Here is a 25,813-nt window from a genome sequence, read left to right as displayed (position 1 = left end):
CACACACACACACACACCACCACCACCACCACCACCACCACCACCACCACGTGCGCACACACACACAACCTAGGGAAAGTTATCAACTTAGAGGAGTGTGCTTACTCTGTTCCTCTCATTGGATCCAAAAGCTGCAGTCCCTAACTGCCCCGTATCATGAAAATCTCTTGTGAATCAGTAGTTCTGATCCAGAGAGGATGGGTGGATGGGGGTCAGGGGAGCTGGGTTTGAATCTACTGGTCTCAGAGCAAGACTCAAAAACCTAATGACCAATCGCATCCTCAGTTTCCATATTTTGTAGGTTCTATACCAATATTTCAGGCGTTGGTCTCAGACTGAATTTGTGGGTTCTTCTGATGAATAGACAAATTTGTTTGTTCTCAAGAAATCATTGGGACACGAAGCTCGAGCAAAGTTTCACCAAACATATTAGATTGCTGTGTAAAGTAAGGACCCACAAATGAAAACCTCAGAACTCAATCCCAATAAAATAATTTGCACAATACACTTTGCCAGGGCGTAGCATTCAGCTGCTTTTCTCTCTGCCTGGTGCATGTCCAACTCTGTAACTCAGCTGAATGCTCCCTGTCTTTATTCTTCCTCTTCGGGCCACTCTACCTTGCTTTAGACGCAAGACATGATAAGGACAGAAATGAGGAAATAAAGGAAGCAGGACAAATAGAGAGAGGGAGAGAGAGAGAGAGAGAGAGAGAGAGAGAGAGAGAGAATGAAGAAGTTTTTATTTTAACATAAAATAATAAATGTGTTTATGAGAGAGAGAGAGAGAGAGAGAGAGAGAGAGAGAGAGAGAGAGAGAGAGAATGAAGAAGGGGAAGAAAGGGAAGAAGGGCAGTCCAGAAGGGAGAGGGGGAGAAACGAATTCAGTCGCAGTTTCACCGTCACTCAATCAACTTCCCTACATTCTTAATACGTTTTACACATTCCTCGCCAACAATAGAATTTATAATTACGTGATTACATTGCCTTAGAAACATTCCAAATTGATGAGCCCACAAATATCTGGACTAGAAATCCAGAGAAGCCAAACTTGCACCAGTGAAAAGCTCTACCCATCAGCCTGCAGAAAGTTGGCTGTCTTCACTCTCTCTAAAAGATTGGGGAAATATTCCAAAAGCACAACTTGGAGACGGAAGAGGTCTCTTGTTACGCACAGAATATCTTCCCCCATCCTTTACCTCTGAGCAAGAGATTAATTTTAAATTAAAGTGAAATCCCTTGCAATTCCAACAAAGGGCTTTAGCCACAAGATCTGTGCACAAGAAAAAAGATTGCGCTCCTTAAACCTTGACTTTAAACACATATATTCACAAAATAATTTTATACGCTTAGGACATTTTTACATTTTTCACAAGGACCTCCTTATGTCTCAAGAGGGAAAAAAAGATCTGCCATTCAATGCTTAGCTCAACTAAAACCTATTTACTCCTTTTAATAGCCACGTCTGCTGCTGATTTTTTTGTATCTGTACAAATTTTTTTTCTGTGCTAGGCACAAAGCCGGGCATTTTTCAAAAGAAAGGATTAGAACATTTGCAAGCACCAGACAAAGAGAGAATCCTGTGCAAAAGGACACCGTAGTTTATCCAATTTTCGACTTAGTGCCATTCAACTGGTCATTTATGCAATGTCATCTGACCAAACAACATGTTTTACTTATTAGGAGGAAAAGTTTGTTAAGTGAAGAGAGCCAGATTTGTTTCTTCTAAGGAAATAAACATCTTAACGGTGCTTCAGAGAGTGGGAGGGAAATTGGTCCACTTCCTTGGAGAGCACTGATGCCTTTTGCCTTCAACATTTCAGATGTCTTAAGATCTTTATTTCAGCCTATATCTTTCTTACGTATCTATTCTTTCTTTTCTTGTTGTTTTATTGAGATGACATTACTCATGCTGAGGAGGGAAACACTCTAAGATATTCCATGAAAGAATACATTGTGCAATATATATGTATGTACGGTTATATAGACATCTATGTGTGTATGTGTGGCATGTATACATAATATGTCTGAATTCTAAGACAGCTTCATGAATCTAGCAAGTTATTTTCTTCCACTCTCCTAGACCTACTTGGCAGAATGAAAAAGAAAGAGCCATAGCTACATTTAAAACAAGAAAGAGGAGTGAGTGTGTGTGTGTGTGTGTGTGTGTGTGTGTGTGTGTGTGTCTGGGTTTGGGTAAAACCTGTTTCTCTCTCTCCTTTTATTTCTTCCTTTTTAAAACATTCATCAGCATATGCCTCATTTCAAATGCAACAAATGTAAATATACTTTTCCCTGCACAGAATTTTAAGTGAAAGTCCAATGGTTTGGAGGGCGGTCTAAGTCTGCCTAACAGATGCAAACGGTCTTGTGGCTTCAGTTCCATCTTTGAGTCCCCTAAAAAGATTTGCTATGGCCAACAAAGGAAACTGTCACACCTTTTCCCATCACCGCTTTAATTTATGCTCAGTCTCCAAGTTTTTTTTTTCATATTGATTTGATAATCACTTTAAGGCAGAACATTTAAAATAAGAAAGAGCTGGTGAGTAGGTTGAAAGGGGGGTCTTACAGGCCTGCCTCAATATGGTGAAAATGGGGTGGAAAAGGGAGCCAGGGCTGTAAAGGTTGTTTTGTAAAGTGGGTTTTTATTATGCACCGACTCTCTCCGCATTTACTTAACTCTTCACGGGCTGTTGGGTAGGTTAACACCCTTCAAGGCCTCTTTCATGTCCAATACCTCGTTTGTTTGTAAAGGAAAATGAGCTTTTAACACATTTTGGTTCAGAAGGGAAAAAGAGAGACACAGAGAGAAATTTTTATTTTTCCTAAGAAAACATCAGCAAATCTTTTCCACTTTTTCTAGCTCAAATGATCACTCAGTCCATTAGGAACTTGAAGAGCCACAATGAGTGAACCTAAAGGTGCTCCCTCCAGGAGGCCCATTTTAGATTATATACTGTTGCTGTTTCAAGGGTAGAACAGAATCCTTATTAAATATTGGCCCTTCTATGTGAAATATTTCCTCTGAGTCTCCAAGAAACCCACAACCCCAGATTTGGCACTCAAGTTGTAATTTTCTCCACCCAAAACAGTGTTGATCATCTACTTTGTGTATATATGCTGTGTACCTTCATGGGGACTCAAAGAACTTCTCAATCTCTTATGCTTAAATGAAAGGCTCTCAAGCACTCTGAAGTGTAATGTTGTATAGTGATGTAAAATACACACCTTAAGGTCTAAACAACTTTTTGATGGTAGTTTTTCTTGAAATATTTCTCTTAAAATTGTGTTTTCTGTTAAGTTTGCACCAGCTCAACGGTGGCTTTTAACTTTCTCCTGAAATGAGGTTCGAGCACAGGCTAGTCTGAAATACTTTACCAACATGTCGTGCCTAGTGTATTTGAATGATATTATTATTTTTTTCTTTTTCTGTAGGGTTCTGTGGAAGCACAGTGTGGGATTGTCCTCAACGGCCAAGGGGGAGTAATAAGAAGAGGTAAGAATATCTTGACCCCAAACATTAGTATCCAGTCTCTTTCTTTGTTTTAAAAATATAGGGATACTTGTAAATATCATATTCCATATGTGTGCTGATTAAGAAAACAATTGTTACCTAGTTATTCCAGGACCACACAAGCATATGTACATTTAAAAGCCTCCTTTCTCCCATTGATGCTTCAGTGCAAGGTGAGCCCCAAAGACTTATGCTATGAGTTATCTGGTTTTCTTCAAGAAGACCAACAGAATCTAAGTTAGGAAAAAAACTATTGAGCAATTAAGAAAACTTTTCACACCCCTTCTCTTCACCAATACCACGTCCTGGAGCAGAATTTCTGATTTCTTTTAGACCTAATGTGCCAGCCACAGCCTGTGTGTTTGAGGTGATGGTGTTAGCTAGGGGGCTTGAAGGATTCTGTGAAAGGCTGCATCCTTGAAGCTTTCTGGGAAGCTAATGAGTCACAAAAATTGTAGCTGCCTTATTTTTTGAAGTGTCCAGAACATTTCTTTCTTTAAGGAAGGGTGGGAGGAGGAGGTAGTGTTAAGTGTACTGGATAAGGCTTTCTTGTTCCCATCTGTTGAGGAAAACATCTGAATCCAGAGTTACCCATGGAATAAGAAGGTTGATGGGGGTAGGGGGAGTCGAGGGGAGAGAGCTGTTGCTTTCAGCTGAGGCACTGAAGGGGGCTACATCTCAGATGTTCCATTTTGACAAAAGGTTTTGAACTATGACATTCACAGGGCCTCAAGGCAGTGCAGATTTTGCTGGCTTCCCTGCTTAACTGTACTCAGAGCCTCTGAAGTTTATTTTCCTAGCATGCCTAGTAACCCGAGGAGCATACAAGGCAAGAGGGACCAGCTGTTATCCCAACTTCATACGAATTAATAAGACGTGGCCTATTCACCAAGACTAATTCCTGCTCCAGGGCCACAGTTGTCTTTAGTAGCCAAACACGCCAAACTTCTGACGATACTAAATAAATGTCTCTCAGTCCATCTCTTTTTCTTTTATGTTACTTGAATGGCTTGCTTTTTTAGAGGGAGAAATTTACTCATAAGAAGCAGTGAATTCTTTTGTGCTCAAACCACAAATTTCATGACCCAGTACTCAATGTGAACACAAATTCAAGAGGAAAGAAAGCAAAGGTGCTTTCTTTTGGAACTTGGCTGTTACAGTGTGGACTTGGAATTTATAATGATCTTTTTAAAAAAATTGCTATAATCTTTTGTTTCACTTTTGAGACTTCAAAATTTATTTTCTAATGTACGGATATTGCTTGTCATAGCTATTTAAAATGAGCACTATTGTGCTTGCCAGTCAGGCCTGTACTCAGCCGTATTGAAATAACATGAAACAGAGCAATGTTCGATGATTATTAATTTTAACTATACATACTGTTGGACAGGTAAAATATACACCGTGAAAAGAGGGCCCTGTGAGACTTGCTGATTGGGGTCTGTTGGGAAGGGAAAATCTGAAGTTGAGGCCAAGCGCTCAGGGCGCACCGACATCGGTGGTGCTGAAGGACAGCTCCACTAATTAGGGTCGGAAGCTGGCTGTTCTGAGAGCCGAGCTTGCGCTGCTGCGGCTTTAACATTCAGTTTCGTACTTGCTAGAGTACCCTTTCCAATGCCTGAAAATCAAATTCGATTTTGCGATAACTGACAGGGTGGAAATTCCAGGCTTGGGCTGGAATCGTAGAGGGCAGACCAGAAGAATCAGTGAAAATTTCAGGTAGACTTTTAGGTAACACTCCCCTCTCCTTTGGCGAGGAATGCGTCATCTTTCAGCAGTCTAAAAGATACAAGAGCCAGCCGGCTCACTTTATCACAGTACAGAAGAGGATTTCTTGGCGTGGTGTTTTTTCTTCCTTTACAATTCTGTACCTATGTGTTTCTCCCTTAAAAATCTATTTCTTAACCTGCTATTTTAACCAAACATTGTGTAGGAGAAAAGTGAAAATTCAAAGGGAAAGAACATGGAACTTGGGCTTTAGATATTAACAAAATCCATAACCCCTACTTCTGAGTAATTCAGATCGGAGCAGTTGAGTTTACTGTTCAACTTCCACGTGTCTTAAAGAAAAAAGACAATCTCAGCCGCGGAGAGATGGATGTGTCTGCTTATTCTGAAACTATCAACGTTCACAATTTATAAGAGAATAGCAAGGAATTACATATTTAGTCACTCACGGGTTGGCCCTTGTATTAAAATGCTTAGGAAACCCCTTCCCCCATGATGGCATGCTTGTGCCTAGGGCTCCTACCATCAATACCTGGAGTCACTTTTGTTCATCATTTAATTGTAATTAATTCAAATACTCTCTCCTATCCCTCCTGTGATGACAATGTGCTTCTTTTCCAATCCATGCTCTGGAGGTTGATTTCTTTTAAAGCACAATTCTCTTTGTTTTTGTTGGTGCCTTTCTCTTTTTCCTATGTATCTAGGCATATTTGTATTTCCACTAATACCCAGAAAACACCTGCCCACTTCCTTCCTTCCACTTTTTTTTTTTTTAAAGAAAAGATATATTCCCTATGTATCCTACAAGAGTGCATTAGGTAAGAATAAGTTGAACTGGGTAGTGGGATTGGGGGTGCAGAGTTTTTCTTCAAATTTGGGCACTTGTGAAGAACAAAATGTCATTTCTCAGACCCACATTGTTAAATGTCCATTGCATTGGTTCTTTGCTTGTAAACGAAGGCCTGATAGCCAAAAGATACAAGGACCGACCAGGAGGCAGCAGTGAAGTAATTACCACCTAGATAAAATATTTGCGGCCGCCTCTGAGCCGCAGCTCCATGCGTGCTCACTCACTGTTAAGGGTGTGCACGATTTTGCCGGCAGCTCTGCCGCTCCGACCATCAGAACCAATAATCTTTACTTTACCCTGCACTCGAGTATCGATAGCTTCTTTCGCCTCCGGCACTGGCTTTGATATGTTAATATTTCTGAGTAGCAAATTCTGCAGAGATCATATTAATGTTGTACGTACAGAGTGGAGCTTTGCCTTCGTTGAATATTCAGATACCCGGTTTCAAAAGGCATCTCTTGAAGAAATGAGGCTTCTATTTACAGGAGTTGACTATGTTTTTAATCATTAAAAAAAGAAAGAAAGAAAGAAAAGCCCACTCTTGTGGTGAATCTTTCGAGGCCTCCTCATGATCCCTCCCACTTGTCACATACCAGGCCCTTTTATTTCTCGCTCTGAGTATTTAATAATAAGAAGAATGTTGACGAGAACCACGGCGGTGATGAAGTTAATCATGAATGAATGGATCCAGAATGGAATCACTGGTGGGGGTTCACTTGGACAGAGGGGTTCAGGTCTTGAGATAAATGTGGAGGGGAGATGAGAAAACAAGTCTTCCCACACGTAGGTGCAGAGTGATATTTTGGCCCTGGTCTCTTCTGTGAAATCCTGATAGCAAACTAAAAAAGAAAGAAAGAAAGAAAGAAAGGAAGGAAGAAAAGAAAGGAAGGAAGCAAGGAAGGAAGGAAGGAAGGAAGGAAGGAAGGAAGGAAGGAAGGAAGGAAGGGAGACAGAGATAAAGAAGACTAGGAGGAGGTGGGCGATGAAAAAAAGTGAAGAGGAAGCACACTTGTTTCTCTTTGTGATCATCCTGCCTTGCAGCCCCAGGCTAATTTCCAAAGCTTAAATACGCTGTAGCCTCTGGGCCACGCGGAGAGGGAACCGACTGGCCACTGGCAGGCAGGAGCGCTTTCCCGATCGCCCGTGGCTACGCAAAATACAAACTACTTTGAATCAAAACATTTGGGAGGAATTAATATGATTTGAACTCTGCACATTCTAAGCGAGCTGGAGTGTTTCAGATCGCTTCGAGGTTACTGGCTAGCAAAGCCAAGCATTTACCGATCTGATTCAATTTTTTAAAAACAAAAAAACAAAGACACTTTTTTTTTTTTCTTCCAAATGTAGCTTTGGCTTCAATCTCTCTGTCTACCTATACTGCATGGGGAGGAACTGGCCCTTCTTTTTCCACTGCCCTTGGAGGCAGTGGGAGAATTCCTCCACAGGAGGATGTCCCTTGTTTGGCTTCTTCCAGGTTTACCGGGGTTTTGAGTCTTGGAATCTCCTGCGCAGAGAATCTTGTACATTCAGCCACTTCAAAAAGGGTTTGCAAAATAGGAGACAGATGGGAAACTTAGCTGTCTTGGTCTTCCTTTGTTAACCCCCCATCAGTGAGCTAGTACCCTCAGTCTCTGGTAGACAAATTGGCTCAGATTTATTTGAAACTTCAACCTGCCTTCTCAGTCCCCAAATGCAGACACCTTAGACTGGAAATGCAATCTCTTTGAAGTTTGAACTGCATGCACCAAAATATCTAGAGGCATAATTTGTTGGACAGCCCCCCCCCACACACACACAAATACAAACACACAAGCATACATAGTGAGGAAGAGGCACTTTCTTTTAATTTTCTTTACTACTCTGAAAAATCACCATGATCCAAAAACCGGGATGCATTGGAGACAAGGGATTAACCCCTGGGCACACAGCACCACACATTCCACTGTAAGGCAGCAGCTCTGGTCCCAGGCTGCATCTCTCCCTCTTTTGTTCTACCAGGTCCAGGGCCTGGAGAAACTCAAGCAGCCACCAGATCGTGTTATACCTGTAATAACTCATCCCTGCCTCCAAACGGTTCACTGCTGACACATCATCAAAGGCCTATGAGATGGCAATTAAGTCCCACCTCTTTGCTGTTTGATTACAATTAATATCTGCTGCCATAGGGAGAAGGGTCCCACTGGGAGGGGGGAAAAGTTAATAAAGGGAGAAAGCCTAGAGGGGAAACATCCCAGAAAGATCCTACCCAACTTAACGCACAAGCACACCTCGCAGAAATGCAGCCCCAAAACAAACAGGGACAGGAAACTCTTGTAACCGCTTACACATTTTTAATATGTCAGAAAAAAAAAAAAAAACAGCGATCACTAGAGATGAAGAAACGGAGAAAAAAAGTCCTTGGCGTTTGTATTTCTTTCATTTGAATTGTAAACATCTGTTTGGCTGTAAGGCGAACAGAACATTTATTTTGCTGCTGCGATTTGGTCTAATTATGTCAACACCAGCACGAGGCCTGAGTTGGGAGGCACTGCGTTTGTGCGGGAGCTGCACACAAGGGCCTAGCAAGGGCGGGAAGCTGGCTAGGAAGTATTGATCACACCTGCAGGGAGTCAGAGACTTCTTGCCACAGCAGGGCTTTACAGGGACCCGGGGAGCCACAGCGCAGGTTTGGGATAGGAAGAGGAAAAATGGCCTTGGTAACTGGTTCTTGGCCTCCCCATTTGGTTGCAGACCAAGCTATGTATGGATCAGTTTTCAGCTTCACAGCATGCATCCTGTGATATGGTAGTTGCTCCACAGGAAGTCAGTGTTGGGTGCCATTACTCATGCTGCTGAGTATGTGTCTGCATCCAATTCCAATTCCTGTTACACCTCACCAGCCAGATGTAAATTCGGAACATTGTGAGCTTCCTAATTTTTCAAATAGACCAACAGAGAAAGAATTGCTCTCTGAGCTAGTAGGCTCAGCTAGTAGTTCTCATGGCCTTCAGGCACAGGGAGGAAGTCCCCAGCTAAGAGAAGTAAAACCCCAGTCTTCTCAGCTATGCAGGATCTAGTAGCATATATAAATTGGTTGTTCTAAATCCATACATTTTTTTTTTTTTCTGTGCCTGGTTTGCATGCTCACAGGATTTGGTCAACTTCCTGATGCTTTGGGAAGTTGTCCCTTCTATCCCTTCTATAAAAACCATGTCCCAGACAAGTGACCTTGAACAGATAATTTTTACTTTCTTGCATAGTTACTCAGAGTTTACAGAATCACTGGAAATAGGAAGTCTCTCCAAATTTATAAATAATGGTCTCCTTTGAAATATTGCTGATTACTGTGAATGGGAAGGCGAGAGGAAGAAGAACAAAAAGAAAGAAGAAGAAGAGGAGGAGGAGGAGGAGGAGGAGGAGGAGGGAAGGGAAATTCCAAAGAACTTCTGCATGATTTCTCTGGCTCTGGTACTAAAGTCATCCCTAACTAGTGTTGAATAGAGAATGAGATTACCCAACTTCAGAGAGGGCTAAGGGTCTACATAGGCACCACAAGGGCTTTGAGTCGGAAACACTGAGATGAAGACTATAGAAGGCATGGTGAGGTCCACTCCTGATTCCTTCTCTGAATTCTAATCTCTGCTGTCATCAGGGTTCCAAGTTCAAAGGTCTACCCTCTCACTACTTTCATAACAAAGGCAAAACTCTGGTCATGGTGAAAAATAACCCACTGGGAAGAAAGCAATCAGGTTCCCCAATTTGATGTAAATGCTACAAGTTGCCAAATCTTTTGCCAGAATGAGAGAGTTCCCCAAGGCTGTAGCAATGCTAAGTATCAAAGCAACAGAAATTCCCTGCAAACATACTCTGACATTAAAAAAAAAAAAGACTTTAGAGTTGATGGATAATCCTGAATACAAAATAAATCCTTGAGGCAATTTGTGTGCCTAAAGCATAGTCTTAATATACAGCCTGTATAACTTACCTAATATATGCCTATTTGATCATAGACCAGAAGTCCTTCCTGGGTGTAGGAGCAAAAGATTCAGGGCCTAGGGAGTTCACACATAGCTAGTTTTCCCAATCAGCAGTTCCCTCAGGAAGGCTGACTTCAATACATGGTGTTCACTTGGCCAAAAGGGAGTTGTTTTCCAATTCAGAAACAAAGCTAAATTTAACTCCTTTTCCAAAAATTATGATCATTTTTCTCTGTAAATAGGTTACTAACCCACTGAAGAGTAAACATAGGAAAAGTCTAATTCTCCACTTCCCTTTTTCTAGCAGTCGCAAAAACCAAAATCAAAAGCATACAGTTGCTCGAACACTTAGGACCAATCCTATTAGATTTCTTTTCCTTCAATAATATATTAGCTACTGTGTAAGAGAGATATGTTAATGCTCAGATACAAATTTGCTTATGATTCATAGAGACTATGGACAAAGACCCCCTGATCATGGGAGGAGTAGATGAATTTTCAATATAGCTATCTATTTTTATTCATGTTTGATATTTTTCTTCACTCTGATCTAAATCCTCAAATAATCAAGGTCGTGATTTTTGCAGCAGGACCCCAAAATCCAGATTCATTGACCCTACTTTACTTTCCAGTTCACTTCAGCTTTGAGAAGCCATTTTATCTATTTTTTTTCAGATTTTTGTTTATATTGTTTTTCATTATGTGTGTGTGTTTGTGTCTGTGTGAATGAGTGGTACATGTGTGAGGTGCTCTCGGAGGTCAGAAAGGTAGTCAGATCCCCTGGAGTTGGAGTTACAGGCAATTGTGAACTTCCTGATTTGGGTGCTGGGAACTGAACTTAGGTTCTCTGGAAGAACAGTAAGGACTCTTAACTGCTGAACCATCTCCCCAGCCCCATGTTAAATTTTTTAAGTGCACTTTGCACTTATACATAAAAAGTGAAAGTATAAGTACAAAGTGAAAGTAGCAGTGAAAGTGATCAGATAGCCACAGTCCCCAAAATCTGGGAAATTTTTACAAAATTGTTAATATTTTTATTGGTTCTAAAACTCTGTAGGAATGTAAAGTGGGTAAGAACCAGTAAATTTGTGTGTTTCCAGCTCCAAAAGAAGGGCGCTTACAATTTTACACATTTTACTTCAAGATAAGCATTTTAGTTTGACGGTTGAAATTCTGACTTCTCTGACTTCAGAACATAGGGCTGGTTTTCAGGGACTGGTATGAGGAATTTGTGTATAAGGTGAGTCTGCCCTGATGTGCTGACTATCTGCTTGCCTTTTTGTAATGGAGAGGCATTCAGGGTTATAAACAGACTCAGGATGCTTAAGGGAGAAAGACCTTGATCTTTAGCAATTTCGAGAGAAACTTGGGTGTGGAATTATTTACTGGAGCCTGGGCAACTTACCAGTAGCTACACTACTGAAGAAAATGAATTCCCCGTCCTCAGAAATCATTAACTGCCAATAATCCCTTAAGGAGGGGTGAGGTCTTATGAGCTTTTCCCTGTCCCCCACTCATGTTCATACAAGCAACCCTAATTAAATCCTGTGGATAATACACACAAAAATGATGTGAAAGCAAGAGGAAGACCTGTTGGGAAAATAAATTTCAGAGGGAGAAGGAAGGGTGAGAGACGGCAGTATGGGGGTGAACACAACTTAAATTCATTATGAACATGTAAGATACTATCAAAGAATTAAAGAATATTTTAAAAATGAAAGATGTAAATGATTGTAAAAACAGCTAGGCTGAATCTCATACAACATTGGACTAAAACAGCTAGGAGGGGTTTCAAACATTAAGGTGATGGAACTATTTTTAATGCGGTTAGAGATCCCTTTATGTTTTCAACTGTTCTCCCAGGTTCTTTACATGCTGATGAAACACCCCTTAGTCTGACTGAAGAGTCTCCTTTCCATATCAGCTCCCTTGTGCCTCTTGGTAAAAGATGGTAGAGATACTTGGGAGGCAAGGCTAAGTTCTGGTTTAGTGTTTTTATAAACTTTAATGAGCATGTGTGCCATGTGTGTGGGGGGGTGCTTCTCCTAAAGTACAGATTCTGAATCAAAGGGCCTGAGGTGGGATCTAAGATTCCACAACTCTTGCAAGCTTCTTCCTAGATGACCATTGCAAATCACACAATTATTAAAAGGGTTTTCCACAATGCTCTTCTGGCCATTTTTCTTCCTCTACCTATTTCTTATTTCTCTTTTCCCTCAGAGACCTTGGCCCTTTTCTGGAAAAGTTTTTTAAGCTTACTTATAACTAGAGCAAGAAAAATTCATGCTCAGAAAAATAGCTTTGAATTTGAACTTGCTAATGAACTTTGAGAAAACTGTGTCCTTGGATGTCTTAGTGTGTGAGGAGGCAGGCTTGCATTCCAAGATCATATTCCTCTCGTCCTAGTAAGGTGAACTTTGGCTGGGGATTTTTGCAGTGAGTGAAGAATTAGGCAGCAAGAAACTTTCCCCAGTGATGCTCACCCTTGAGCCCTCAAACCTATTTTAGTCAGTGGAAGGTGAGTGAGGTTAGGGAATGTGGTGTGCTCCTTCTGCAGGAATGTTAAGCTGAAGGAGCTCTGTAGAGCTTGAAGACAGAGATCTTCTGTTCCAAAAACTCCATCGTGGAGAAACTCCTTTGGTGATGTTGCTATTAATAGTTACCATTTCCTGGCACTCTAATAGTAATGCAGACAGCATCAATCATAGCAGTGATGTTACTGGCAAGTCACATTTAACACAGGTAACTAGCACTACGTTCTAGGTCTTACAGTGTTTGCTCACTTGTGCTTTGCAGACTGAAATATGGTGGTACAAGGTGTCATCAGCTGGTGGGAAGGAAATGATCATTTTCAAATATTTTATGAAAAGCAATCCTGAATAAAAATTGGTGGTACAAGGTGTCATCAGCTGGTGGGAAGGAAATGAATATAGAAAATTATTTTATGAAAAGCAATCCTGAATAAAAATTTGTAAGCATTCTGTGTGTGTGTGTGTGTGTGTGTGTGTGTGTGTGCTTATACACATGCAACTGTGACCCAATAACACCTTTTTGTGAGGTTAACTCTCTAACTCTTGGATTTGAGGGCTCTCATGGTTGTCTTTCTTGATGTGATGTTAAAATTAACACTGTAGAGGCAGCCTACGCGCGATACTGTAGTAATTTTGTCTAATATCACCAAGGTGTACACAAATTAATTTTCTATGTGATATTGAAAAGAAAAATCCTGATAAGCATTTGGAAGGACGTCTTCATAGCCACTCCCTGTGTTGATATAACTGGTGGATGGATGAGCACAACTGTTGCCATGCATCTCTTGATGCCCTTTGCCTCTCACAAAGTTCTCTTAGTTCTCTGTCACTGACACGTATGCTTTTTCCTCCCAAGGTGGCACCTGTGTGGTCAACCCCACAGACTTGTTTTGCTCTGTTCCTGGTCGTTTGTCCCTTCTCAGTTCTACTTCCAAATACAAGGTGACCATTGCTGAGGTAAAGAGGCGTCTCTCACCACCTGAGTGCCTCAATGCTTCACTCCTGGGAGGCATTTTGAGGAGGTAAGTTGAAGGTATTTGCTATCACTATTTGGCTAGTAACTGACCTGATGCCATACTCAAACCTCTGTCATATCGTCTGTCTGATGTGATCTTCTCATGGGGTCATGTCTTTTCCTAATTTTCTTCAGAGTGTGAACTACCAAAACCTAGTTTTTATTTGTTTTTGGACAGAGCAAAATCCAAGAATGGGGGCCGTTGTCTGAGAGAAAAACTGGATCGACTTGGCTTAAACCTGCCGGCTGGAAGACGGAAAGCAGCCAACGTCACTCTCCTCACCTCCTTGGTGGAAGGTATAACTTTTATGTTCTTCCAAGAAATAATAAAACATTGAAAATTCTTTGACACTCAGGCTTGGTAAATTATACTATTTACTATTGTTTACTTTGTTGAGAATGACACTTAATGACTACAGGAATATTCCCCTAATTAATTTTATCAATGATTAAATTTGCCTTAATAGAAGATTTAGCTAACTCTGGTCTTGGCAGTCACAGGAAAAAAGATAACAGAAGATGTAAGCATTTCTCCAGTATTCCTTAAACAGCAACAGCAAAATCCTGGCCATGGTCTTGCCATTTTCATTATTATTTTAGAGTTTAGACAAATCTGACTTAACCCATTGTAATTTGGTACAACATGATCCACAAGATAAATAATTCCCTATGAAAGGTTCATAGGAGGCTAGGCATAGTACAGATGCTGAAAGTGCATTGTGCTAATCCTTGTAGACATTCTTAAATCGTGGTGGAGTTCATGGATGTGTGAGGAGATAAGCTGAGTCAGAGAACATTTACGATTAACAAGCAGTTCATTAGAGGAAGTGGAAATGTACTTCCATGAATAATTTTTCCCTTATATTTTCTCCTTTGTTTCTTCTGTATTGATTAAACTTTACACATTTTATACAATCTTTTTCTAAGGAGAGACATCACTGAATAAATATTTTTAACTTTCTGGGTGTTTATGAATGCCAAAGGGCAGCTCTTCTGTCATCTAGAATACTACTGTTTTAAATATGAATGGTGGGCTTTTTTCTCTCTGTCAAGTCTCACCAGAACACATTTTTATTTCATGAGACTTTTATTGCATCGGTTAACTTGTTTATGTAATGCTGTAGGGAGTGGTGAGTGAAACACAAAGGTAATTATCTTGGCTTTTCTCATATTATAAATCTGCATCATTTATTGTGTGACACTAAGAAGTATGTGATCCTAGTTAGCTTTTGTGACATAGCACAGCATTCCTAGCACAAGAGAGACAGAGGCAGGAGGAGAATGAGTTTGAGGCCAGCCTGGGCTACATAGTGAACTCCAGTCTACCCTCAAGATCTTGTTTCTTTCTTTATTTTTTTAAAAAAAAGAAAATTGCAAGGAAAGTGTATTCCATATAGTCTTAACATTTGTCTTGGTAAAAAATAACTTTGTTAGTTTCATTATTAACAGCTATTTTTGTTTTTCTTTGACTAATTAGTCTTTGTTTGGTTTGGGATTTTGAGAGAAGGTCTTGCTGTGTAGCCAAGATTAGCCTGAAACTCACATCAATCCCCCTGTCTCAGCCTCCTGAGTAATAGGATTATAGGTGTGCATCTGAATGTACAACTTATTAATACCTATATTTGCTTTCTTCCCTAACAGTAGTAATAGTAACAAGCGCAGCAAGGACAATATTGGCATCAAACACTTAACAAATGTTGCTCTTACATGTTGGGCACCACTGACCAAAAAACCTGAAATGTTCCAAAATTCAAAACTATTTGAACTCTATCATGGTTCTTAAAAGTTTGAGGATTTGGAATATTTTTGTGTTTGGATTTTCGTGTTAGGGTTGTTCAACTGGTAAGGGTTCTGTAAATAGTCTAAAATCTGGAAAAGCAATTCCAAAATATTGTTGTCCCAAGTACAGATAAAGGACAGTTAGCTTGTACTCTTTCCTGGATCTTGTTCTGTGTTTGCTGATGATGAGAGCTGACCTGTGGTAGAGGGGTTTGCCTGAGTTCCATCCATAAACCAGCTGGAAAGCCCATCTGGGTTGTGGCACAGGCATCTGTAGCATTTCCAACCTCCAAAGGAGATTCTGGTGTATAACGACATTAATTATCTTTGGTGCTCTGTAAATTCTCCTTCATTAGCCAGGATAGATTAACTATGAATTCTTTAAAAAATTTTGAACTATTTACTTTTATTTTATGTATGTGTGTGTGTGTGTGTGTGTGTGTGTGTGTTGCCTGTACGCAAGTGCAACATGTGCATGCAATACCTGTTGAGGCCAGAAGAGGGCATTGGACTCCCTGGAACTGGAATCACAGAAATTGTCAGCTGCCACGTGGGTGCTGGAAAGTAGACCTGGGTTCTCTTTAAGGGCAACCAGTGAGTTTAACTTCTGAGACATCTCTCCAGCCCCAACTGTGAATAGTTCTTATAGTTCGTAAGTCTGTGAAAAATTAGAGAGCTTGGCTTTAAAAACGTCTCTCCAGTGTGGGTGAAAGTACTCACCAGGACAAGTCGAAGTACCATAAAGAATATTTTCATAATTATTTATTTTTGTCAAGAGTACTCGAGTATCCTGTGTGAGAATCACCTGTCTATGTGAAAAGTAAGCATGCTGATCAAATACATGACCTCCCTGATGGTCTGATCAGCTACGGTTTTAATAGGACTTCTCTTGTAACAAAAGTACCTTACTTGTCTGTATCCTGCCCACACATTACCATCACCATGGCCTCGGTTAGTGAATTATGATTTATTCTTCTCAGATATGTCTTACCTTGAGTATTTTGAGCTCCCTAAAATCTTCATGAGGTACAGAAATAAATCTTTTACTATTGAATTCCAGATACTTTTGTGGATATTCTGAAAAGAAATTCAGGGGCAGAGGAATATTTGGCTTCCCCCTACTCCCCAAATATGACCCTCAACTCTACTCTCATAGGCACAGAAGGTCTTTTTGTTTGTTTTTTTTCTAATTTTATTTATTTTTATTTTATGTGTATGCATGTATTGCCTGCCTGTAGGTAAATGCATCCGTGTCATGCAATGCCCATGGAGGTCAGAAGAGGCTGTCGGATCCCCTGGGACAGGAGTTACAGACAGTTGTAGCTGCCATGTGGGTACTAGGATTTGAACCTGGGTCTTCTGTAAGAAAAACAGTATTCTTAACCTCTGAGCCATTTCTCCAGCCCTAGGCACAGAAGTTTTAAAGTGCTCTTAATATGTGTGATGTTCACTGATACTCTCTTCCATACTTTCTGTGCTCTTTATAAATGTTATTTGTGAATTTACTAAATTTATTTCACAACCCCTTTTTAGTCCAGACTCATCCTCCACTGTTTAGAAATATTGCAAGTCGTTTTTAGAAATTTAGGACATGAAGAAAACGTTCTGCTTGATGAAAAAAGACATCCCGTGTAAATTGAAATGGGCTTCATTGTGACTCTGGGCTGACATGTAGAGCAATCTTAGGTCAAAATCTCTGGCATACATCTATTCTTTAAAAAATATTTATTTTTATTTGTATGAGTGATCACCTGAAGGCATGTATGTGTACCATATGCATGCGTGATACCTACAGAACACAGAAAAGGGCTTCAGTTTCCTTGAAAATGGAGTAACAGGCAGTTGTGAGCCTTCAGGTGGGTGCTGGGAGCTGAACTTGCCCTCTGCAAGAGCAAGTGTTCTTAACTGCTGAACCATCTCTCCACTCCTTGGTATTCACCTTTATCCCTAAATTTCAGTTGGCATGGTGCTGACAACTGATGACCCAGTTCAGCCGCCAGTGCCAAGCAGTGTGTGCAGAGCAGTAAGAACCCAACTCTGAGTTATCAGCCTCCAGAGATGCTGAAATAGTTAATGCTTCTTTTTAGCCTTTGGGGAAAATCCATCCTTCTTGAGCCAACATGGAGCCAAAGTTTGTGCTATTTCTATAGTTATGCTTTAAAATTTCACCATGTTTACTATTTGATAAATGGGCCCTTGACTTGAACATGGCTTATGGGTAATATTATGGGAAAGTACACTTTCGTTTTTCATCATTGTTTATTGCCATTTTCCTTTTATTTCCTGGATTGTCTACATTATTCGTATACACATCTTAATGACTAGAAGCTAAGCACGTAGATTCTTTTAAATAGCACTTAAGACTCCTGTTCAAACCTCCTACAGACTTGCCATCCAAGAAGAGTCTAGTAAATTCTCAAACACCCAGATGTTCCAAAACATTAGTGAAGTTCAACCCCTCCCCTGTATTTTGACATAATATTTGACCATGAGAAAAGAAAATATCAAATTTTCTTACAGGCCAGCCTTGAAAACAAGGCTTATGAAAGCTAACGAAAGTTAAACTTCTTATGAGATTGTGAGGCTATCAACACAGAAATGTGTCATGTCTGTAAAGATCTAATCACCAAAGAGTAAGGTGCTTTATGAGAGGGATTTACCAATGAATACTTGTTTTTTGAAATTAAATACATTACTGGCATAACAAGTTTTAGCAAGGTGTTCTTGTGATTCTATGCTTATTTTGGATTTCCAATTATTATGTTTATTTATTTATTTATTTTCTTGAGATAGGATCTCATGTAGCTCAGGATGATTTAAACTTGCTATGTAGTGAAAAATGACCTTGAATTTCTCTTTTAAAAATACTTTATTTATGGGGCTGGAGTGATGGCTCAGCAGTTAAGAACACTGAATGCTCTTGTAGAGAACCCGGGTTCAATTCCCAGCACCCACATGTCAGCTATGAACCATCTTTAGGTCCAGTTCCAGGGGGATCCAAAACCCTCTTCTGATCTCTACGGCATTGCATGACACAGGTGCACTCACATACATGCAGGCAATACACTCATACACATAAAATAAAAATAATAAAATATTTTTAAAAATTAAAAAGTATTTATTATTTTAATATTATGTGTCTGGGAATTTTGTCTGTATGTATGTAGGTACACCCTTGTCATGTAATACCTGTGGAACTCAACACGAAGTTGTCAGGAAAAAGTGATGGGGAGATATGGGAGGAGTTGGAGGGGAGAGAGTGGTAATGGATTTGATCAGAATGCCTTATATGCATGTATGAAATTCTCAATAATTTTTTAAAAGTGAAAAAAATACTATCCTCAATAAAATGTATGATTTTGCTAGTTATTTATGTAATTTGAAAGTAAAAAAAAAACAAAACAAAAACAAAAAAAAAGAGGGCATCAGATTCTCCTGGGACTGAAATCATGGACAGTTGTTAACCATCATGTGGGTGTTGGGAATTGAACCTAGGTCCACTGAAAAAGCAGCCAGTGTTCTTAACCACTGAGCCATCTCTCCAGCCCATGACCTTGAATTTCTGATCCCCTGCCTTCTACATCCCAATTGCTAGGATTATAGGCAAGGATTTATATGTAGTGCTGAGGATCAACGCCAGGGCTGCATGCATGTTAAGTAAGCACAACGCCAACAAGCCACACCTTCAGCCCCTGTATTTAGCTATTTTGGAAATCATTTTTCCTATATTCCTTTACCAGCCACTCTACTGACATCTGAATCCCATCATTGTTCTCATTTCCATACTTGTGTTTTTCTTTAATACTTTTATTGAATTTTTGAGAATTTCATACAATATATATTGATCACATTCAGACCCCAACCACATCTGCACTTCTCCTTACTACCCACACCCTATCCCTAGTTCATGTCCTCCATTGTTATTTTATAATCTATCTAGCCTAATTTGTGTCCCTAAGTGCCCTTTGGTGTGGGTCCATCCCCTGAAGCCTGGTCAACCTACCCAGCATCACAGCCTTAAAGAAAACTGACTCACCCTCTCCCAGCAGCTATAAGTTGCCAATAGAGCCTCAGTTAGGGCTGAAGCTATTGCTCACCTTCTCATCTCTGTGCTGGGATTTTGTCTGGCTTGAGCTTGTGTAGGTCTTGTGCACTCTGTCACCATTGCTGTGAGTTCCTATGAGCAACAGTAGAGAGCAGGACAGCTGTTTCATTCCATACTTTTGTGTTTAGAGATTATAACAGAATTTATAAGGCAGAGCTATTTCAGAAGGCAATGTTACCATGTATTTTGATATTTCATAACATCTTTGTGGCATATATTGTCGTACCTAGTAACCAATGGGATGACAGAAAAGAGACTAATTTTACTTTATAAAATTGCTTCAAAGGTGGACATTTTAGAAAGGTAGATTTTGTTTATTTATTCTTTGTTTTGTTTTTTGAGACAGGTCTAGTTATATAGCCCAGGTTGGCCTTGAATTCATAGAGATTCACCTGCCCTTGTCCCTGAAATACTGGAATCAAAGGCTTACACCATGACACCCAGCCCAAAAGGCCAATATTTTTAAAATTATTTTATTATTTTTATTTTATGTGTATGAGTATATTGCCTGAATGTATGTGAGTGCACCCATGTCGTGCAATGCTGTGGAGATCAGAAGAGGGCTTTGGATTCCCCTGGAACTGGAGCTAAGGACGGTTGGTAGCTGCCATGTGGATGCTGGGAATCAAACCCGGGTCCTCTGGAAGAGCAATCAGTGCTCTTAACCACTAAGCCATCTCTCCAGCCCCAAGGCCAATATTTTTAAGAGGACATTATATATTTAAATACAGAGTTCTGTGAGTGCAGTATCAGATTTTGTTTCTGTTTTACCCCTATGTCCTCCATCTATGTAGATTTAAATATGCAACCAAAGAGTAAACACTGCTTCTTGCAACCATCTTTATAATGAGACTTTTGTCTCCCTTTCTCCTTGTTACTTGTCCTGCTAAAATTCTCTTTTGTCCATTCCAATATCTATAATATCAGAGCGATGTCAGCCTCTGGAATATATAATGGTTTAAGCTTCTTAGCCCAATGCTCTTATTTTACTGAGGAGACACTGAGATAATTTTAGACTCTTCTAGAATAGAAAATTCTGTCTCTAGAAAATATTCAAACTACCTGGCAGATGTTACTGTTCTAGCTTTAACATTCTTGTGATATGCTTATTATTTATGGGGTGGTGAATTCTGAAGCTTTCTTCACCCCTGCAGTTTACTCCAGAACAACCTTTTCAGAACTAGTTGTTCAAGCATATTTAGTCAGGGATCAAGGTACTGCTGCCCCTCACCCCTCCCTTACCAGAGGTTTTCTACGACAGCCAGCAATTCAATGTTTGAGGGAAGCTCTGTTCCCTAGAATGGATTGCTTTCTCAATCAGTTTTGCTGCTTTTACAAAACCTCATATAACCTTGTCAATCAACATCAAGGGCTCTGGAAGAACTACTTATTTAAGTTATTTGATATAAATGCCTTGAGTAGCAGTTTGTTGTGACAGGAGATCAAATTCTCATGTTTACCCTCCTCCTCCTCTTCCTCCTCCTCTTCCTCCTCCTCTTCCTCCTCCTCCTCTTCCTCCTCTTCCTCCTGTACCTCTTCTTCCTCCTCGTCCTTCTGACCTCTCTTCCTTCTTTCCCTCTTCGTCTTCTCTTCTTCCTCGTCTTCCTTCTTCTCCTCCTTCTCCCCTGCTCCTTCCTCCTGCTCTTCTTCCTCTTCTCTTTCTTCCTCCTCAGCCTCTTCTGCTTCTCTTCCTCATCCTCTCCTTCCTCCTATTCTTCTTTTCCTCTCCTGCTTCTACCATCTCTTCCCCCTCTGCTGTCCCCTCCCAATAGGGAATGTGTTGGGGTGTGTAGTTCTCCATTTCAGTGGAGTGAACTTGAACTCAGTGACTTGAACTCAATATATCTAATTGTAGCAGACCTCTTAGTGTCAGTCATTCATTTTAAGTCTTCATGGATTTTTTTTAGGCCAATGAGATGTGGCTTACAGGTAAATTTTTCTTCTTCTTGTGAGGTATGGCGGCGCAAGCCTTCAATCACAGCACTCTGGAGGCAGAGGCAGGTGGCTCTCTTTGAGTTCAAAGTCCACAGCGAGACCCGGTCTCATTCTTCTTCTTCTTCTTCTTCTTCTTCTTCTTCCTCCTCCTCCTCCTCCTCCTCCTCCTCCTCCTCCTCCTCCTCCTCCTCCTCCTCCTCCTCCTCCTCCTCCTCCTCCTCCTCCTCCTCCTCCTCCTCCTCCTCCTCCTCCTCCTCTTCCTCTTCTTCTTCACAAGTTTTTGTGAAGGAGACTCTTTAGTAACTGGTATTTAGATAACAAATGTTGTTATCTAATATCTCAGGATTTCTTTTTTTCAGGATTTAATGAGTGGTCTCACAGAAGCCAATACTGTATCGTGGGATGTTACTGACACACAGACAATTAGAGAATGTCTTCTTAAACTTTCTCCTTATTTCTTATTCTCCCAATCTTCATTTTAGGATTTCAATTACTGGCAGAGGGATTGGTATTTACTCATACAGACGGGAGAAACAGGATTCTACGTAATTTCATTTGTGTCTGACTGTGTGCTCAAGGGGCCTTATGCTCCTCTCCCCTCTCACAGAGACAGCTGCATGCGAGGCAGGTGTATGCAAGCCTCCTGGCCTCAGTCCTGCCTTTATCTTCACCATCTTTTGTCTGGATTTTTATGACTTTCTTTCCTCTTTTTTCTCTGATTTTTACTCTTCAAAGATTATGGCTTAATTGATGGGCTTTTAAAACATGCAGTTCATTATTTTTTTCATTCCTTACATTTATAGAACTTCAAAGGTATTCTAATAAAATCATAGACTATAACTACTCCAATCAATTCGAAGCTTATATTGAGTAACAAAGTTTTAGAATAGTCCATGTTTAAATACAAGATATTTTAATTAAAAATGAAAGCTTTCTAAGAACCAAGAAGAGATTAATTTCCCTCCTAAGTTAACATAATTTTAAATTCTTTATTATTTATTAATTTTATTTTATGAGGATGAGTGTATGCCGGCATGTGTGTAATTGCACTTTTATCTTGCAATGCACATGGAGGTCAGAAGAAGGCATCAGATCCCCTGAAAACAGAGTTAGGATTATTGTTAGCCACCATGTGCATGCTGAGAATAGGGCCCAGGTCCTCCGCAAGAGCAGTCAGTGATCTTAACTGCTGAGTCAAATTTCCAGACCCAATTAACATGATTTTAAATAAACAATATATGAAAATGGTTTAAAATGCAAATATTACAAAAAAGTATACAGTGAAATTTCCTTATCCCTGAGTCATTTCGTTCTTCTCCTAGAAGAAAACAAATGTAACTTCTTAATCTGTTTCTTTCCAAGGATATATTTGTATGCATTTATTTCATTTTAAAAGAAATTGTAGTATTCTATAACAAAAGTTTGCACTTAATGAGCTTTTTTAAAGACTAAATAAATTTTATGTATGTGTTTATCTGTATGTATGTGTGTGCACTACATGTACATTCCTGATGCCCATGGAAGTCAAAAAAGGGGTTGTTGAATCCCCTGAAACTGGAATTATAAATGGTTGTGATCCACAATGTGGGTGCTGAGAGTGGAATCCAGGTCCTCTGCAAGAGCAACAAGTACTCTTAACCACTGAATGATCTCTTTAGCCTCAGCCCCTCTTTTTTTGAGATAGGGTCTCTTATGTATCTCTGGTTGGCCTGCAACTCATTATGTAGACCTGGCTGGCCTTGAACTCACAGAGATGCACCTGCCTCTGTATCCCAAGTGCTGGAGTTATGGGTGTGAGCCACCATACCTGGGGATCTTTATGTTTTTAGATTGTCTTAATGTTCATTGCTTTCCTAATGCATATGCGTTGTTTATTCTTTTGAATATTGATGGCATTACATTGAGTAAATACAATGCAATTTACTGAGTCTTCTACTTAATATCTTCAAAGCATTTCATGTTTTGATTATTTTAAATAGTGCTAGAGTGAGAAACCTATCTATATACTTATGTAGAGTACCAAGCACATCTATTATAAATTCTTAGGAACAATGTTTCAGAGTCATCTGCAATTTTGATTGATTATCAGCAGAATATCCCTGCTATAATTTTTTAGCCTTCTCAGCAATATGGGTAAGACACATAATAGTGTTTCTTCATGTTTTTGTTTAAATGGAGTACTATTAAGTTTTTAATGTTTACTAATTTTGTGGGTTGGAAAAAATGATTTCTCTCTAAAAATCAGGTCCAATGTAAGCTTGGAGTTGTATGTGCTTTACTATCTATATGATGACTTTGTGTTTATAGGGTAATCTTTGGAAATTTTAAATTATATAGCAAAGCTGGATGTTTGTTTTCAGTTGAGCTGCAAACCTCTTTACCTCCCAGCTTTTATTATTTACTATTACATTGTTTAGTTTGCTTGTTCAGGTGTTTCTTTCAAGCCTTTAATCCCAGCACTCGGGAGGCAGAGGCAGGTGGATCTCTGTGAGTTCAAGGCCAGCCTGGTCTACATAGTGAGTTCCAGGACAGCTGGGGCTACAGGGAGACCCTGTCTAAAAAAAACCAAAAAAAAAAAAAAGTTTCTTTCATGACTTCATACTTATCTCTGTGACATTTCCTCTGACATAGTTCCCCTCATTACCTTTCTTTCCCTGTTCCCCTCCCACCATGTTCAGGTCTTCTATGGGAATGTTGATGTTGAACCGTATTTATCATCTAGTTTTTGCAGTTTCGGTTTTATTTTAATACCTTAAAAATGCCTTTTAAGTCTCAAGATCTCAAAAGTGTCTTCCCATTTTTAATTACTTTGTGGTTTTACTTTTATGCTTAGATCTTTGATCCATCTGGAATTAGTTTTGCTGTTGGATGTATGGTATAGCTTCAACTTTTGTTCTTTCCATATGGCCATCCAGTTTCCCCAACACCTTTATTCATCATATCCCTACTTGGAAAACAAGCTACATCTTTACTAAGCTTCCCAATATAAATGTCTTTTTCAGTAGATCAATGTCTTTGTTTCATTAATAATGCAATGTCTGTTACTACTACACTTCTGCTCCTGGTTCTAGAATTCATATCACCCAAGTAAGTCAGACCTTCTCGTGCAAGAACCAAAGCCAAAGCTCTCTGCCTTGTGCATAACAACATCCTTACATAGGACAAGATGCACCATCCATTCCTGCATGATGTGTTTTTTCCCCCTTTAGAAGAGTGGTTTTCAAGTGTGGCTTGGCACGATTACTTCAAGAGTTTTCAAATTTTTCTCATGCTCTAATACCAGTGATTAATTGATATCGGTGGAACCCAGGCTGTTTTTAAAGTAAAAACTCAATGTAGATGTGTAGCAAGGGTTTAGACTGTTTTTGAGTGTAGTTTGCTTTATTGATTGTTCTTATTGGTATAATTTTATACTTTGTTTATTCACAGGTTTTTAATATGCAGTTTGTTTTTCTAGAAAGCTTCTTTTGCTTTAGTTTTATGCTATGACCCTTGGAGGGAGTGTCGCAGAAGATCGTCCTGATCAACCAACGAAATATTTTACTAACTGCCTATGACAGATCAGGTGATCTGCTAAGTGCCGAATATTCAATGGGAACCACAATATCACTTTAGAAAACAAAGTGTGGATATTTGAAGAAAATTATTCTTTACCTAGGGAAACAGCCCAATTATAAAACATCTTCTATTTTAAAGATCCATTGAGTTAGTATTACAGACTGCATTCTTTTTGGAATAATTTAGAAAACGTATGACATATCAACTTTCTCTATCAGCTCTAGGGTTTATTACAGTTTGATATTGTAAGACAATTCACTTTCAGAGCCTGATGGCACAGAACTGTGATCCCAGCTACTCAAGAGTCTAAGGTATGAGGATTACAAGTTCAAGGCTTGCCTGGACTACAGAGTGAATTCAACTTAGTGAGAACGTGTCACAAAAATGAAAAATAAAGGATGCTGAGAATATAACTCAGTGGTAGGATACTTTCTTCATATGCACAGGATCCTGTATTGAATCACCAGTACTGCAGAAAAAAATGCCATTAATAAAGCAACCAGATTTAAAACTAGTAAATTTGTTAATAGGTACTTCTTGAAATATCTTCAAATGTTTGAATCTGCTCTTTCTCCGTACATAAAAATAAAATTGAAATCAAAGATATGTGACCAGTATTTAAACACGAATCATTGATTTTATTTAGTGACATTATATATTATAATACCAAACTCAGCTTAAATTTTGAGACAGTATTTATACAGTTGCAATAGGTAAGATTTGTCAACAGAATAACAATGTTGAAGTATTACTTCACACAGACCAGTGTTGAATATTTACTTTTAGTTATAAAAAGCACATTTTTCTCAACATATGTTTTTTTTTAAAAAATCCTTCATGACTAT

At 39.5% G+C, this 25,813-nt stretch overlaps 1 protein-coding gene across 1 annotated transcript in view; it reads left to right on the top strand.

Annotated features, from left to right (window-relative positions):
* Tfap2d (transcription factor AP-2 delta) overlaps positions 1-25,813 on the top strand; it is a 56,918-nt gene that overhangs the window by 1,810 nt on the left and 29,295 nt on the right. Inside the window, exons 3-5 of the mRNA XM_008825219.1 lie at positions 3,433-3,493; positions 13,433-13,598; positions 13,770-13,888. Of these exons, the coding sequence (XP_008823441.1) occupies positions 3,433-3,493; positions 13,433-13,598; positions 13,770-13,888 (346 nt within the window). The remainder of the gene's footprint in view (positions 1-3,432; positions 3,494-13,432; positions 13,599-13,769; positions 13,889-25,813) is intronic.

The sequence above is a fragment of the Nannospalax galili genome, unplaced genomic scaffold (assembly GCF_000622305.1).
Source record: "Nannospalax galili isolate Female #2095 unplaced genomic scaffold, S.galili_v1.0 scaffold329, whole genome shotgun sequence".
Classification (NCBI taxonomy): Eukaryota; Metazoa; Chordata; class Mammalia; order Rodentia; family Spalacidae; genus Nannospalax; species Nannospalax galili.
Note: the sequence above shows the minus strand (reverse complement) of the source record. Positions and strands in the feature narration are given on the sequence as shown.